Source organism: Epinephelus fuscoguttatus, linkage group LG16 (genome assembly GCF_011397635.1).
Source record: "Epinephelus fuscoguttatus linkage group LG16, E.fuscoguttatus.final_Chr_v1".
NCBI classification, from domain to species: Eukaryota; Metazoa; Chordata; class Actinopteri; order Perciformes; family Serranidae; genus Epinephelus; species Epinephelus fuscoguttatus.
This window is the reverse complement of record NC_064767.1, coordinates 33,562,925-33,581,005: the sequence shown is the minus strand read 5'-3', so window position 1 is coordinate 33,581,005 and position 18,081 is coordinate 33,562,925. Positions and strand designations below refer to the sequence as shown.

The window sequence follows — 18,081 nt, the reverse complement described above, 5'->3', positions numbered from 1 at the left end:
TTCTCTAAAGTGCAGCCAGTTAAGGTGTGTCAGGTGTTGGCGGAGGCAGGATGGAGCTTCTTTCCTATTAATAGCTGCAGCCTATTAGCATGATACTGGCTCGTGATTAGAGGAGGGAAGGGAAGGTGAAAAGAGGCAGCAAACTGTCCTCACCTGATCCGTCTGATGTCAGCGAGATACATCACATGACTCAATCAAGGGGCTAAGCCTATTTGCTGCTAAGCTTGTTCGCAAAGTTGAAAACACATTTAACAGACTTTAAATCCCCCGAAATGCAGTAATCGCCAGCCGTTCAGCTTCCTTCTTCCAGACATATTTGTAGAATGGACGGTGTGACTCTGCCAGAGTCTACCAGCTCTGAACTTATGTGATAACACCATCATCCAGAATGATTTAGGAAGGGGGCAGCAACATGTGGAGCATGTGGAATGTTAACTGCTCTGAGGTGGGAGGAGTACAACTAAGTTTGTGAAACTCTAAAACTCTTAAAACCCTCTGTGTTCTACACAGTTAGAGACAAGCTGGGGAACATAGTGGAGCATTTAGCAGCTAAAGAGACAGATGTTCTCAGGAGGAGGTGGAGACAAAACAGAGCTACAAGAGACTGATTATTGGACTTATATTTTCCAGGTGACCAGGACTCAAAATGAATGATCATGTTGCTCCATATCTGCTAAGTGTGAAACTATGAGCTGTTTGCTAGCAACGTCACCATAGGCCAGCACATGTGTGTGAGGGGGTGGTGTGTCTGTGAGATGAGGCTGTGAGATTGGGAGAACATTGTGAGACAATTGGAGAATCGTAATGGCGCCGCCCTGCTGCTGGAAGACAATAAACCACAAAATCAGTAAAACAAACCTGGCTTTTGTCCCTGGACTATTGCTAAAAGCTCTGGATAACCTGGAAAAGCCCGCTGCTGAAACAACCATGACAAGAGTGGTCCACCAATACTGAGGACAACAGGACCACAACTATCCAGGTCAGTCTGCTCTAATCCATAAACAATAAACTTTTAATACTGGAAATACTACACACAGACATAAAAGGCCTAAAAACCAGTCTCAAATACACCCAGTCACATGTTGAAACCCTACAGGTGGAAAATAAGGAACCTAAACTCACCGTCAACACACTTACTACCCATGTCAACACCATTTCCAATGAAAAGTGCTGAAAGAAACCATAGTGGACCTCCACAGCCCCAGCATGCAGGATAATCTAATTTTCACTGGTATAACAGAACAAACACAACACAACCAAGAACAAGCGATAAAAGACTTCATGCAGTCAGCGCTGAAACTGACACACAACACAATCAACAACATAACTTTCCACCAAGTTCACCATATCGGAGCCAAAAACAACAACAGCAAACCCAGATCCATCATAGCTAAATCTGAACAATTCAAACAAAAAGAACTTGTTGAAAGCAGAAGAAGAGAACTTAAAGGAACGCACCATGGGATGAATGACCATTGCTCACAGGCAGGACAAATGCAAGAAGTTACTCCCAAGTCTTAGACAGTACTGTGAGAAGGAGAGAAGAGTTGCACTGAGGGTGGACAAACTGTACATAGACAGTCAGCAACATCACCACCTGGTTATAACCTCACGCACTGACACTTCTGACATCAATCTGAGCCTGTCAGTGGTAAAAATAAGCATTTTTAGCGGATGAACATGACAGTGCGCTATCGCCCTGTGTGGTTACATTGCAACACGTTTCACCGTTGCCAGCTAAAGCACTCTACGTCCAAACTGGACCAATCTCAAAGAATGTTGTTTTAATGAGTCACTTTGATACAAAAGCAAGGGAAAATAGGGTACAGGTTGAAAAATACAAGTTTTCTTTTCAAGGTATACTATGCAGTGTTTTCCTTAAAAAGTATAAAAGTAATCCCACTCAACCATCACCTATGACCCATTCGAAGTGTGTGGTGGTGTATTTATCTATCTCTGCCTGTTTTGTCTTATTTTCTTCTTTTCTTGCTTTGTTTGTCTGGACAGCACGCAAGTGAGGTCTGGACTAGGTGCTAGACAATAAGCAGCATGCATCTCCTTCTCCCAACTCTGGTCCATTTGGAGATTCAAGCAATACAGTCTCAAAACGAAGATGCTCTTGTATAACAGCATGGTCAAGTCTGTTCTGCTGTATGGTTCAGAGTTGGCGAGTGATCAAAACAGACATGATGAGAGTCACAATGGATGCCTCAGACGAATCTGCCAGATCTTCTGGCTGAACAAAATCTCCAACCTTCGACTGTACAAGAAAACAGGTAGCTGGAGCAACACCGAGGAAATCACACACAGACGTTTGAGATGGTTTGGCCATGTGCTAAGAATGGAAGAGGGCAGGATCACAAGAGTCACAAGATGGACACCATCAGGCAAAAGAAAACCTGGAAGGCCCAAAACCACCTGGCACAGAAGTAGGACACAGGAGTTGGAAGAGATGAACATGTCATGGGGAGAGGCGCAACATGCTGCCAAGGATCAAATGCAATGGAAAGAGCTCAGTGACACCTTATGTCCCATAGGGAATGACGAGCAGTAAGAAAGTAAGATCCAAGGGGGAGCTATGAAAATTGTGGACAAAGCACCAAAAGAACACAAATATAGTGAGGTGAAACGCCAAGTGGACACAGATGAGAGTGAACCTGGGATTGGCTTTCACTTTCACTTGCAACATTATACACAACAACAATTCCTGCATAGTACACATTTAAGGCAGTGTTTCCCAAACGAGGGACCCCATAACCACCCATTTAATAGGGTAGACCTTTTGATAGTGAACACTTTGATGTGTCAGGTTTATTTCATTTACGAACCACCACACATAGGCTTGATCCATTTGAATATCTGTTTTTAAGAATTATGTCCACAACAGGGCAAACCAATAGAACAAGAGACATGACTACTTGTGTAGGTATATTTATTTCAACATAAACATGTCAAAATTACAAAATGTTTATGTGTTTACAAAACAGATAAATAAAATAATGTCCTGTATTGTACAACTTCATTTTAAGACTGCAAACCGCCATGGCTGTCACTCAGGCTAAGATCAAATGAATGATTTTTAATTGATATTTTATTTGATAGCCTATTTTTATATTGTCTAGGTATTTCAACACTTTTAAATAGAGTTTAAATAGATAAATTGACAATTTTACAAATTGATTATATAGAATATTAATGGACAGCCCTATAGAGTATTAATTACTTAAACATATTGCATTACATTTATTAGGCAGACACTTTTATCAGTTTTTCTGTTCTGATATCTGATAACACACAACTGCAGCTAATTTCAGTGTGCTGTAATTAATGGCCGACTTACCCAACCATCTGACCCACCAGACATGATATATGGCCCCTGAGACTGCATTATCAAAGTCACAGACAGGCTGATGATATCTAGTAGTCTCTGAAAACATCAATATATCACTGTCAAAGTAAGTGTGTAGTTGTAGATAGTGTGATGCAAATGAAACTGTGGATGTTAAGTAGCCTTTACCTCATCCTGGTGCACGTGTTTCTTAAATTAAGGCCTCTTTTAGCACAAATGCAGATGCTTAAGTCTGAACACTTTCCGGGGGTCTTTCACTCCCTCCACCCTCTGCGACTGCCAGATACTCCAGGAGCATTAGCTCAATGTGTTTGGAAAGAACAGCAGAGCAGAAATCCTGCAGATATCTTGCCAAAACCAAACTGGTGGCACAGAATGTAAAACGCAGTGATACATCAGTCTAACGTCATTCCCAAAGGAAGAGAAATTTAAGTATGTCACATATGCATCTATCCTTTTGTCTTTTTGAGTCACACAAGTAACACACATACACACACCGTCCGCATAGTGTGTGATGTGTTGCGGGGCTCCTAGCAGCACATTGTGTGATAGAAAGCCTCTTCAACAAGGCTCCATTCTTCTCAGCCAATGTTGGTGTTGATGGGTGCAGCCAGAGCTCTGAATTACCACTCTGACAGCCTTTTCCTCACTGTCGCTATTCATAGACCTCTACAGCCAAACACACACACACACACACACACACACACACACACACACACACACTATAGACTATCTTTCACCCTATGGTATTCCATCACTGTTTGAAATACTCATAAACTCCCCTCCGATACACCATCTGTGTCTTTAAAACCACACCAGGCTCTGTGTGTGTGTGCTGAAGGATTTGGGCTAATTTACTGAAAACAAAAGCAAAGCTTGCCTTGGAAATCTGAATTCAAGAAAGAGAGTGCCAGTAAGGAACAGGGCGGAAGAAGAGATGAAGAACAAAATAAAAGGAAGAAAAAGAGGGAAGGCATCACTTGCTGGTCAGTTCATTACCTCATTCCTCTCCACCTCCATCCACTTCTTCTTCATCACTCAGTAAACTGCATTCACCTCCCCCATCCTTTCTTCAGCAATCAACCGCATTTCCTCTTTTCTCTCTTTACTCTCCCTCTTACTCCTTATTCCTTCACACTCTTTCTCATCCCTCTCCAAGTCATTTCTTGTTTCTTTTCACCTTCTCTCTTTCATCCCGCCTTTGTCCCCAAACACAGCGCACTTTCACAAAAGCCTCTACTTTAACTTAATGTCCTTGTTTTAACAACAGAAGCCATGTTCAGTTAAGGGACACTTGCAAGGTGTTGGTCTCTTTTTTGTTCCGTGCACCAATTTACACAAAAATACAGTTTTTGTTGACTGGACGGAAAGCCATGCCAGTTGCTACAGAAGTTCTTGTTCACCACCTAACCAATCTGGTACTAGAAGATATTAAGGTTATTCCTGTAAGATAAGAAGAATACTTATAACTTTAAAGCTTCACTAATCAGTAAAGACTCACCGGATGTAGACTGTGGCCATAAGCCTGACAATGGCCAGCTGATCTGCACGTTACCTTTTCTAAATTTCATTTTCTACAGGAAACAACAACAACCTCCAAGCTAACAACCTACTTGCTGAAAATGTTTTGACAAAGATTTGGATCGTGTAATAAGGCATGCCTGGTTCATTCCTTCAGTGAATTGTTGTAGAGATCTACAAGGAATAAAACAACTTGTCAACACACCTCAGAAAAGCCCAGACTCTGTTTTGTAGGACTCTCATACCTGATGTTGATCTGTTTTCTGACACGACCAGTCAGAGTTGATTTGCCACATCTTTGTACCCTGGCAGGTGCATGGACCAGTGACAGTGACTTCACCAATCTGTGACATTTGGTGCGGGCTTCTGAGCTATCGTCACAATAAATTTCTGCAACAGCTAGCAAACTGTTTGTGGTTTTAACGGGTCCAGTGAGCTCCTCCAGAGCTAAAGTACAGCCATGCTACACCTCTAGGGCAGCAATCATCAAATTATGTTTTTCTTTTTTATTACTTGAAGTTGAAGCACACAGTGACACACAACTGTTAATGTTTTTGTAGAGTTTTCTTTTGCAGAGACATTTTAATGATGGTGCTTGCCTCCCTGCCTGCAAATGTTTCACCAAAACAAGTTCACCCCCAACACTATTTTGCAAGGGCAGGGAGGCGAGAAATAAAAACAAGCCAAAGCATTTCTTCCCCCTATAGCAGAGTGATAATCACTGATTCCAGACCTTTCTCTAGTGCTGACACTTAAAGCTCTGTGGACATAGGTCTGGCTATGCAAGACTACATCGAAAGCTACAGTGGGTAATTTTGTAATAACAACGACCAAAGGTTTTTCTTTTCAGTGACTATAGCCCATCCTGACAGCAGTACATGATTCAGATAATCTGAGAAAAAAATCATATTCCTCTGCCTCCCCCTAGTACTCCTGATGACATCTGTAAGAAGCACAATAATGATCAGTCCGAGTCAAAGAGACTCTTGCGTAGCTGTCAATCACATCAACTCCTGCTTGTGAAGTGCGCTCAAACTGTCAAGATAGGTGGCACTGATCAAATATGAATCAAGATACTCTTACTGCATTGCCTATTTATTATTATCATTTATTTTAGTATACTGTTTGGTATGGCCAGTGGGCACAAACATTCTCTTTTTCGGCTAAACCGTCACTAAAATATGTCTCTGAAAACATTCAAGTTAAGAGATATGCAATGCAGTAATGGAATCTTGATTCATATTCAATCAGTGCTGCCGAGTTTGACAGTGTGAATGCAGTTCACGAGAAGTAATTGACAAGATTGACAACTGCTCTCTCTGAAAATCACCTGTGATTGGCCAGTGTCTCCTGTCATGGGCTAGATTCTCTAAAGCCTGAGTGGAAGTGCAGGAATCTAGTTTTCTCTCAGTCTACTTGAATTACACTATTGTATTTTTGCCCAATGATGGCAAAATCAGACTACGTACAACAGTATTTACATAAAAGTCACTTGTAGTGATGAAAACACAAAGAATTATCACCTGAATCATTTCCTTCAGCTCTATTTTATTTTATGGCCCATAGCCTTAGTGTTTTGGGTCAGTCCTATCAAATGAAATGAAAAACATTTCCAGCTCCAACATTTTTAACAAAAAAAAAAAAAAAAAAAAATTTCCCTGTGCAACACCAAATGGCAGACAGATAAAGTTACTGATTAGCTGGAGAGCCAAAAAGACAAGTTCAAGACCAAAACTTGACATTGGAAAAATGTCCAACTCAAAATAAATGTTACAGCTTGTTGTGCCCCCCCCCCCCCCAATTACACACACACACAAAAAAAAAAAATCAATTCATACAGGTTGAAGAGAGTTGGATTTGTCCTTGCAGTTAATCTTATCTTCAGAAACAGGTAAACATACCCACACTTAACCTTACAGTCAGTATTATACACTGTTGCATAATCTCTTATCTGTTTCCTGGTAAAAGCTTTCTTCTCATCTTTTCCTTCAAGATTAGACATGCTTTGTTCCGAGTAGACTGACAATCACCGTCTAATTGTGTTGCTGTGTCTTGAATAGGGTGCTCTTTGATCAGATGGCTTTGTTTGTCTGATGGTGTTCTGTCTCAAAAAGATATTCCTTTTATATACTGGTCTCCAAATGGCGTGCAGATTTCATGCCCACTAGTCTTGTTCTATATGAAAATGAAAATCTGTTGCATTTGTTGCACTGTCCACTTAGGGACTTTGAATTTAGCTGTAATTTGGTGCTGAGGTTGTTTTTTCGACACTCAGGAGAACAATCTGGTTCCTGACTACTTCATTAATGCTCCTCTAACATCATTACAAACAACTGGGAAAAAGCCTTAGTAATGGGGACAATTACAGCTGGAGGGTCGTACTGATTTAGTCAATATAGAGTACCAGTTCTTAGAAGATCAAAAACTACTGCAACTGTGAACTATGAGCAAATAACTGCTACATTTGAAGTTAATAGTGTATGCAATATGGCAGTAACAGGATTAGTCACTGTTGAATAATAATGAAGGCCAGATTTACTTTGGTGTTTGTTCAACTTTACATGCTTAACTTAAAAATTTAGTAATAAGATTATGACAAAATAAAATTTAGCATATATCCAGGTAATAATATATCAGAAGGCAATTAACACATATATGGAAAACCTACACAAGGTATACAAGGCACCACAGCTGGTGGAGGGAGGAAGGAGAGCAACAGATTCAGCAGAGGTGGCGATGGTGTTGATATGGATATTAAAACTGAGATTACTGTAGTCAAGCACGAACAGAAATGTCTTAACAACAACAAAAACTGTTAAGTTGCAGCCTGAAGTGATTCTACTGTTGATAACTATAAACCCAAACATCCCATCCACTATTTTGTTGGGGCTACAGCAATCAGATACAATGTCATTAATAATAGCCTAATAACTAGTGCATTTTTATAAGATTATTTTTTGGCTTTTTGCCTTGATTAGATAGGACAGTCTAAGTGTGAAAGGAGGAGAGCGAGAAGATGACATGCAACAAGGGGCCGCAGGCTGGAATCAAGCCCATGGCCACGTCGGCAAGGACACTGTCTTCTCATATGAGATGCCTCTACCCGCTAAGCCCCTGTGCGCCCCATGCATTTTTCTTTTTATCACCACAATCTTCCTTTGGCTCATGTAAATCCCCATCCCCTTCTTATTTCCAGGTTGATAAATACTGACGCTTTGTCAGACCCCCTTGGCGTCTGATATCAACACACAGGGCACCCTCTTGCACCTGTATGAGATGCATGTTGTCTCCTGGTTGAAACACATAATAGGTGGTAAGCATTAAGAAACAGATGTCATTAGGTTTAGGTGACAAAACTCGACCCAATCACTGCAATAAATGTTCTATGTTAAATGTAAACGATCCACATCATCCACCATCCCCTCCACCTTCCAATGACAAAACTAGCTAAGTATGCCAAACTAAGTATTTTTGTTAGGGGGTTAAGATTAGGCATAATTCAATATGGTGTAACTACATAATGTAAGGTATTACCTATGTAACTTATATAACGTTACATAAAAACAAGTCAAAGTTGACTTTTGGTTTCACATGGGACAAGAACAGCAGTATCCTGGATGAAAGTCCTGATTTGTTTGACCCATCCAAACCAACCTCCTCCATCTGTGGGCTCTGTTGCTCTTTATAGTACATCAGTTGCTCTGAGCATCTAATGTTGCAGAGGATGGTTTCACACTGGAGTGATGGGTGCGGGTATTTTCCCCACAAAAACTGACCTTCTTAAAACCAGACAAGTGCAAAATAATTTTAAAAAAAACACAGTAATACACTTGTAATTTTATATTTTCTCCTCCTAACCCAATCCCCCATTCAGTTGACAAATACATAATCAACCTCTGCTAACGTGTGTCCTCCAACTGCTTCCACAATGCACATGCACTGAGGAGAGAAATGCTCCATGAAGACATAAGTGACACTCGAACTGCAAAGCCTTAGTAAACCTGGCCCTGGGTTTCTTATTGGTTACCTCAAAACTTCGTAACCTGTGTGAACCCACAGCTTCAGGGGAAAAAATGAAATAGGATTGGTGGCGGTGATTCAAGCCAGTGCTTCAGGTGTGTCTGCACCATCGCACTCATTCTCTTAGAGCTGGTGGGACCTCATGATACATGTCTTGTGTGTCCCTGCCCTTACCCTCCACCTTCTGTTATTCGTTCATTCATCTCCTAACCTGCTCTCTGCCCACTCACCCCTCATCCATCTATTGCCCTCAACATTTTTTCCTCCCTAACGTGTTCTTCTGCACACTCACTCTTTCTCCCTCCTTCCACCTTTGTTTCCCTGCTCACCACTTCAGATTAAATGTTTCTTGTATTTTCAGTACCTTTTTTTCTTTTTTCCCCATTCTTTTTCTTTTTTTGGTAAAACCTATTTAATATCTATATTTTTCTCACTCAGGGTGGGGTGAATGAGAGATAGAGGACGAGACATAGTGTGTGTGTGTGTGTGTGTGAGAGAGAGAGAGAGAGAGAGAGAGAGAGAGAGAGAGAGAGAGAGAAGGGAAAAAGCTAGGGATAACACAAATCCTCCCCCTCCTACAAGGGTGTAATCGTATTTTTGTAATTGACGTATTCGCAGATAGGCAAGCGCTCCCCAATGCCAGTTAATAGCTGCACGAATCAGCAGGCTGCCGGCTTCCTCTTTCTTCACGCACCCAGCTAATCACAGCTGTAAAGCAATATCCGCCTGCTGAATCCCAAAGTCAGCCCTCTGTATGTGTGTGTGTGTGTGTGTGTGTGTGTGTGTGTGTGTGTGTGTGTGTGTGTGTGTGTGTGTGTGTGTGTGTGTGTGTAAGGTTAGGTGGATGTGTACTGACTGTCAAAACTGTGCCCTTGTGCAGACTGCTTGCTTGTATAGGAGGGGAAAGGTTGACACTGCAATGATGACACTACAGGTAAGTTCATGGAGTTTCCTCTTGGGAGCGTGACCCTGCAGAGCAAATTCTGTCTGCGTAAGGGATGTCAGCAGTTTACTGTTACTCAGTTAACCGCCAAGAATATTTTTGACTTGTCACAGATGTCGGTCTGTAGGTTAATTTTGCTGCTCTTCGGTATAATGCACTGCTTACCACCTGGGCCTGATGGGTGCTAGAAGTGCCACTCATTTGGCAAATACTGCTAGTACTCCCATCCTGACCCAACAATGTTGCTGTGGGAATATTGTGCCCACCCTCTGTTCTCTCCCCCGGGTCACTCAGCAGCTCAGTTTTTTATTTGCAAACCCCCTTTAGCCAGTCCATCCAGGATGTCATGACCGCAACAATTACAACAAATTTAGCCAATCCCTGTGAATTTTTTAAATTTTTTTTTTTATATATATATATTTCATTAATCCCCGAGGGGAATTCTGTGCAACCTTGAAATTTTGTCTAATCACCACAACTTTACAGCAAATGTGACTAGGACTAACGGTTAGGATCACATGGTTAACATTACCCAATGATTATTAACAGATTTAGTAACAGAGTTGAATAATTTTGGTGTTGGTGTGAGATTAATGGCTCAGTGTCAGATGTTAACTGCTGCTGTGAGACTTCTGCCCAGGCAGCAAAATATGACGAGTAGTGATGAGAGGATGTTGCGCTGTGTTACCTTGTGCTAACTGGGCAGGGAGAGCAGGAGGAGAGTGGCTCTTGAAGACGGTTCCTAGTGTGCATTAAACGGCACCACCACCTGCAACTCCCTGCCATCACAAATAAATTCTGTTTCTGTGGGAAACACTGAATGCTCATAATAGGATCCAAATCCTATACAGCATCACGACTACTTTTGCAAATTTAGCTTTTACTTGCAATTTTATTGCAAAATAATATTTATAAACTTTGCAAAATGCACTGGATTTTTTTAAAGAAAAGCTGCTATGAAATCAGGCAATTGAGGTTGCAAAAATCCCCAAAACAGCCCATAAAATCCTGAAGGGACTGCTTGGCATGTTAGCACTGTTAGCTGTGTTAGCACCATTAGCAGCTAGTGGTGCTAACATAGTTAGTAATGCTAGAGGTTTTGTGGCTCAAATTGAAGCTGTGTACCCACCAGGGTACCTAGGGGTAGACCGGAGTGTGGCTGCCATGTATTTGCAAATGAGTGGTGCTGCTAGCTAGCTTCCACACGATCCAGGTGGTGCTCAGGGCAGAGCGGCCAAGGCTAACTCACTGGTGGAGGTCAGAGTGTGGGCAGTCAGCGCTGCATTTCTGCATGTTATCAAAGCTAGCCAGCTGTCTGTCAGCAAAGCCAACAGAAAATGAAATAAGGCAACACATTTACATCACAAAAACATTAAAATTTCACCACCTTTAAATGGATAGTGCTTTGAAATGTGGTGCTGAAGCTCAGTCAATGGTGCACCAGACTAAAAGCAATTAAGGTCTGTTGTATTTCATGTCATTTTCTTTTTTTTTTTCTTTTTAAAAGTTAACCAGTTAGTTACCATTTAATGGGTCCTGAGCTATCGAAGGCAAAATCAACCAAAAATGACATCCCTTGTTTGAATCTGTTGGGGGGTCAGGAGGTACACTCATTTTAGCCCTGATAGTTTGGCCTGATGATGGCCCCACATGAAAGGTCACATAAATCCAATTGGTTTCTTCTCCTAGGAAGCAGACACATGCACATGCCGCTAGTTTCTCTGCCTTGTTGGTTACAGGCTAACCAATCAGGCTAACCTTCACACCAAGACAGATGCAGTTATTATCGACATACTGTGAGGTAACTGCCTCTTCTTCTTATGCTGCTGGAAATGTCAATGAAAGTCTCCACGCTCCACTGGACATGTCTCAGACAAAGACAAGCAAGATCTCTCCCGGTGCAAAAACTGAACTTTTGGCGGAGACTGAAGGCAACAAATAAGACACATCTTTGGACCTTGGTGGTGTGTTAATACATGATGAATAAAAAAAAAGATCCTGGCTGTGAGAGCTGCAGTGAACTCCATCTTCTGAGTAGAGGACTTGTGGCGGAAACAAAATGTACTCTTTGACATTCAAATAATACATTCTACAAGACAGACAGTGCTGCCGCAGGCAAAGGGCCATGTGAGAGCAGCCTGTCTGGTATCAAACAGCCACGACGGAGCAATCACTTGCGGTCTATGAAGTGCTGCCTGACAGTCCAAGGCTTTAACAGATAGCACAACTGCACTGCAGTGATAAATAATTATTTTTTATCTAACGTCTCTGTTCTTGTCTACAACACTTCAAAGGCCTCTCCATGGATGTCATGTGTATGTAATTGTTATTTAATCTGACAAAAAGTAGTAGAAAGTACATTTATTGAAGCTCGTCTTATGAGGTACTTATCGTCAGTATTTCCATGCTATGATACTTTATACGTTTATTCCAGTACAGCTAAGGGGAAACAGTTGCCCTTGTCCCTTTTCCCCCCCTACGTTTACTGAAGAGCATTAGGTACTAGTCACTTTGCAGATTAAGATTGTAACAACCAATAATACACTTACATAACACAATACATTAGCCCCTTTTACACTGCCAGATTTTCCGTGAATGTTGGGCCATTTTGCCGGCAAGCTGCGAGCGTTTATACACACAGAGGCGGAGTGGCGAGTTGATCCGAGACGCCCAAATTTTCCGCCTCGTAGGGTAGACATATTGGCAGAACCCTTTCAGTTTAAAAAGACCGAGACAGCCTTCCACAACAGGAGGGGCTGTTGATGCCGCACATGCGACCCACTGGCAGCGGATAAACAGGAAACAGCTGATAGCAGGAATTAGCGAGCAGCTAGTAGCAAGAGGGAAACGCAAACGCAAGTCGACTTAGGAGAGAATTGCCGCCTGACTATCGCTGCTTGACCAGCTGCGGCTACCCTCCCACGTCACTGTTCACCATTATAAGATTGTACAGGAACTACATATGGTTAAGTAGTTTAGTCCTGCAATAGTTCCCAGCCTAGGAGTCGGGCCCCTCCAAAGGGCCACAAGATAAATTTGGGGGTCATTAGATGATTAATGGCTTGAAAAGTACTTGTAATATTCTATGTACATTTTGCTGATAATATGTTTGCGTTTACCTCCACATTAATGTTTGGTAATTTTACTTACGTACCAGTACAGCTTCCCCACTGCTGCTGAATAATGGTGCACTTATATTAATAAGAAGTTGGCCATAGTGTAGATATATTTTTTCAGAACTGCCTGCTGTGCAGCACTGTGGTAAAACTATTTGCGTCGGTGAGCCTCTAAAATAATGGTTCAAAGAACAGCATGCATTATGCAGCTCATGGTGGGTGTGAAATTCCAGTCTTGTCTCTTTGTCCAGTGTTGGAAAGAGGTGGTGTCAGAAATCAAAAACCTACTGTGAGTTGTGAGTTTTTCCTCACAATTTAATATACAGTTTTGCTTTAGTTTTTTTATATTAAGATCTATGAACCTATGTAACCCGAACTGCAACAGTCAGGCTAATGTTTCAAGTGGGTGAAAATTTGCCTTTTAAAGTCAGTATATTCACATAGTGAACAGAGTCTGTGCAGAATTTTAATTGTTTCTATGTTCTTGTTGTATAAATAATTGTATGCTGGTACAATTTTTGTAAAATTACTCTAAAAAGGCCATCATTTGCTTCAGCTTTTTAATTACTGGACTTGAGAAAAATTCAACAAATAAATGTAAGAATTCCTTGTTTCTTCATGGTGCCGTGCACGAATATGATCTTGGCTGCATTTGAATTTTATGCACATTTAAGTGTACATCCAAGTTCATAAATTACACTTAGAAATGCTTGTACAGTATGTCTGATTTACACATATATTTGTACACACCTAACAGTGATTAATGAGGCCTTAGGTAAGAGGCAAGGTAAAGGACGTTAAGGGAAGGAGGCAAAAGGGAATAAGATAAAAGAAAGAGGTCATATGAAGGGCAAGACGGAGAATAACAGGAGCAGATCTCTATGTGCAGATTCAAGGAAAATATATTCTTGTGAGAGAATGAATGGTGAGTGACAGTTGAGAGAGAGAAGAAAATTGAAGGACGGGGAAAGGGTAGACGTACAGATAATAAAGGAGCATAAAACTGTGAGAAAAAGAAATGGTCGAAGGTGTAGGCAGAGAAAAGAGACTATTACAGGGAGGGTAGAAAATCTATGGTGTAGCAATATTAGTAGCCTGTATTTCTTTTGAAAAATGTACAAGCTTACTTATAAACGTCTTTGAAATGATGAATCTCACACATTAAGACTTCTGCTCCTGAGGTAATTTCATGTGAAAGAGTTGGAAGATCTCTGACATACTTGTTCCTGATTTGCTAAAAAGGACTGGATAAGCAGGGTTACCTCACATCACCTGTGACCACAGCAGGTTTTCACAGAGGAGGGAAGAGGAGATTGGTATAGGAGGAGAGTTTAGGACTAATGGGTTTATGGAGATGAGCAGAGGTGCGAGGCACACACAGAGCTGCAGTAGATGGAGTCACAGAGGAGGTGAGCATGGAGGGGAGATTAGAGGGTAAGTGGGAGGCTGGCAGGGGCAGAGGGGGAGCTTGCAGTTACAGCAGGCCATAATTGTTCGTCATGCATGGGTCTCCAGCGAGCAACTGCCTGGTCTGGTCCCAGGAGGCTCGGAGATGTGCGTGTGCTTGTGCGTGTACCAGAGTGAGATATTACACTTGAAACCTGGGAACAGGTCAGAGAGTTAAAGAATGAATTTTCAACCCAGGACTGGGTCACTTGTAGTTTGTGTCTGTTTGTGTCTGTGTGTATCCTTTGAAATGCATATCGTGTTTGTTTTCTGCATGTGTTTTCTCTAGTCCCTGAGTAGAAGTGTGCAACTGCATGCATCTTCTGAGTGTGTGTATGAGGGAAAGAGTTTAAATATGTGTCTGCATGAATGTGTGTGTCCTCATTTCCAGCCGAGCTGAGGTCAAAGGCCACGCTTGAGGGACCACAATGGCATTTCAAACTCAGTGCTGCTCCTTGAAAATGTTTAATTCAGCCAACCACATTGGCTCCCCTGAGACTAGCTGCTGAAGGACTGGCAGAGGGGGAACTGAAAAATAAGTGAGGACAAATATCTGGAAAATACAGTCAAGAATGTCATCCATTCCTGTTTATTTTCTTTCTCTTCTTATTCAGACAAACACCCAGTTATGCTTTGTTTACCCAGAAGATGACGACAATCTAATATGGCTGCGGACACTCATTGCACACCCAACTCCATCATTCCATCTCTGATTTTATCTTAGTTTTTACTTTCTATAAACTCCAAACGTGTATTTGTGTGGTGTATTTAACAGAATTACTTAAGGCAGTTTCATTTATTCAAACCATCAGAGAAAATTAAGCTAGTTTTCTGCAAAATAATGTTAATTCAGCTGACATTGACAAAAACACAAATGGGATACTTAGTATAGGTTACTTACCAATTTTCAGGTATAATCATGGTATTTAAAAGTGGTGGGTTTTTTTTAATTAATAAAAGCTACATACTGTCTATTTATGATAATAACAAACTTTTGGTGAGTGATGCCTGACCATGTACTTGCTAAAATGAACCTAGTAAGCTATGTTTCACACATGCTATGGTGTAAACTGATTAGATTTGCCTATTTTAGGCTAACACAACAGTGATTTTGTTTAAGTCCTACCTAACCAAAGAAAGTCACATAACAAATCAGAACCAGATCTCACAAGTATACACACAATAGCTATGTGCGGGTCAGGGCTTTTTAAAACCTGTACCAACCTAACGACCTACATGAACCACAAACATGTACGTTAATCAGTAGCCTAAAACCGACCAATAAACCCACAAACTTGAGCTGAAAATTTCTGTCAACTATCTCGCCAATAACACCCTACTTGCTGCTGGATATATTATATGTCATTCCCAGTAAATATCACAATATAAAACAAGTGTTTGCTGTTTATAAGTACAAACACAGGAAAACAGCAAGTACTCATCCATCTTTTACGTGGTTAAATCTTAAATATGATCTGGTGCGCACAGCTATTGGCACAGCGGTTTGTTTACAAGACAACAGAAATGCATATTTAACTGATTCAGAGAGATGCTTGCTTGTTGTTAGGACATGGTGGTAGGCTTGCATAATCTCTGAGGGAACTATTTTTACCGAACACTATGACCAGAGCATATTTAATATGTTGGACTTTGACAGACGAATAACAGCAAGCCTGAGCGGAGTAGTGCTGATGATAAAGCTACTTGCTGTGTGAGTAAGAGGGGCAGAGAGGCAGAGAAAAGGTGGAAGTAGAATTATTGCACAATGTTTCTGAAATTATTAATATCTCACTGAGAACACTTAATGACTCGCCTGCCCAAAACCTGCAACATTTTCTAACAACCTTACCCAAACCGCCCACCCTGAGCGCTAATGTGGGAAGTTGTTTTACAGAGGTCTTGATTCTGAGCTAGACTATGAAAATAACTACCTTATGACAATCACCAGATTCCAAACACTGTTCACTCTCCACCACTTTTACTAATTTCTAATGACTTACTGAAAAGCTAGCTGCAAGCTAGGTGTCTGAAAATGAGGCAAGGCGAGCAACAATTTTATGAAATACCTGTCACTCTCTTTTTCAACATTTAAAGATGCTTCTCTCCATCTCACTGAACATCAAAAAATTACAATGGTGCTACTTTCTCGACAAAACCATCTTTAGCCGAACGCAATTAACAGTCACCAGCACATAAACTTGACCACAGCCAAGTGTGCCTTTTCACAGTTTGTTGACAGTTTGTCATTTTAATCTCCCAAATTACACTTTTGAATGGTGACCAATTAATCTGTCAGATATGGCTTCTATCATTTTATGCTCACGCTCTCTCCCTCCATTTCCCCTCCCATTTTTTTACTTCAAAAAAATCTCTCTTCATTTCTGATTATTTGACTCATTCCTTTTCAATCTGTTCCTCATTCACCTTATTTGAATTTTTCAGGGTTGTTACAAAAAGCAAATGCACATAAAAGTATTTGGTGCGTGTAATCTTTCCCCATATGTCCAAACACAGTTTATCCATGTGTTCTTTCGTCAGCTGCATTGGATTCAAATTACATGCAGACAACAGGTGTGTTATTGCTTGTTTTAGTTTCTTTATTTGGCTTGTATATTTTAATCTAGCTCTGCTACATAGATTGGAGGGGTAAACTTAAGAAGTCTTAGACAAATTCAGTGAAATACATTAATATTGCTATATTCTAAAAAATATTATCACATCTCTCTCCCAGCTCCCAGCTGTTGTCTCCATTGTCACAGTTCACCATTGTTCCTCTTCCCTCTCTCTCACACACTCACTTTGAAGGACACTGGTCAAATTGATTCTGTAAAGCAGAGTCTGACAGTTTCCTTTGATATGATCCTTAGAGAGTATGTGTCTGCATGTATCAGAGAGATGACGTGTGTGTGTGTGTGTGTGTGTGTGTGTGTGTGTGTGTGTGTGTGTGCACTTGCATCATGGGAGTCTCCACAGACTCCCTGTGTTGCGGTCTGCCTGTGGTGATAAGCAGATGATGAAAGGCTGAGACTGTGTGTGTGTGTGTGTGTGTGTGTGTTTGTTACCTGCTGTGTGTTGTTGGAAGAGGGGAGAGGGTTGGAGACCATTGGTCCAAAGATGTCCAGTTCATCGCTGATTGGTGCAGCACCACCCGAGCCCCTCCCACCTCCCTCTGGAGCATCTGACAGAGAGAGAAAGAGAGAGTAATAATCAGATTCTAAGATGATTACCTAATACTAAAACCTGGCTTTTTACAATTTTCGAAGACATTTTTCATACATCTGATGGCACAGATTTCTCTCTGCACTGAGAAAAATTCAAAACCAATGTTTAACCTGCTGATGAAGATATTTTAATATGATCGAAAGCTCCAGAACAGCTACAAAATGGACCTCGAGGTCAGGTTGTTCTCTCAACATACAGTATATTTAGCCACATGACAATGACATTACTAAAATAATTAGTTAATTAAAAACAATGTAAGACTTCTACTGAAACAGTCAGCATATATTAATGATGTGAAAGACTAAGAATAAGAATTAATGGACAGACATAGCGAAGGATTACTGAAGACAGAAACACAGCAAAGAGTTAAAGCACTGACACAAATAGGAATTAATCAATCTGACCTTCACATACATATGCAAGGGTGTTTATAAGATTAAGGCTTTCACAAAATGCCCCACACA

General features: G+C 41.0%; 1 protein-coding gene across 5 annotated transcripts in view; it reads right to left on the bottom strand.

The window, feature by feature from the left end:
- Nucleotides 1–18,081, bottom strand: part of smap1 (small ArfGAP 1) — a 190,508-nt gene that overhangs the window by 31,468 nt on the left and 140,959 nt on the right. For all 5 annotated transcript variants that reach the window (XM_049600392.1, XM_049600393.1, XM_049600394.1 and 2 more), the window contains one exon: nt 17,458–17,573. In XM_049600392.1, the coding sequence (XP_049456349.1) occupies nt 17,458–17,573 (116 nt within the window). The remainder of the gene's footprint in view (nt 1–17,457; nt 17,574–18,081) is intronic.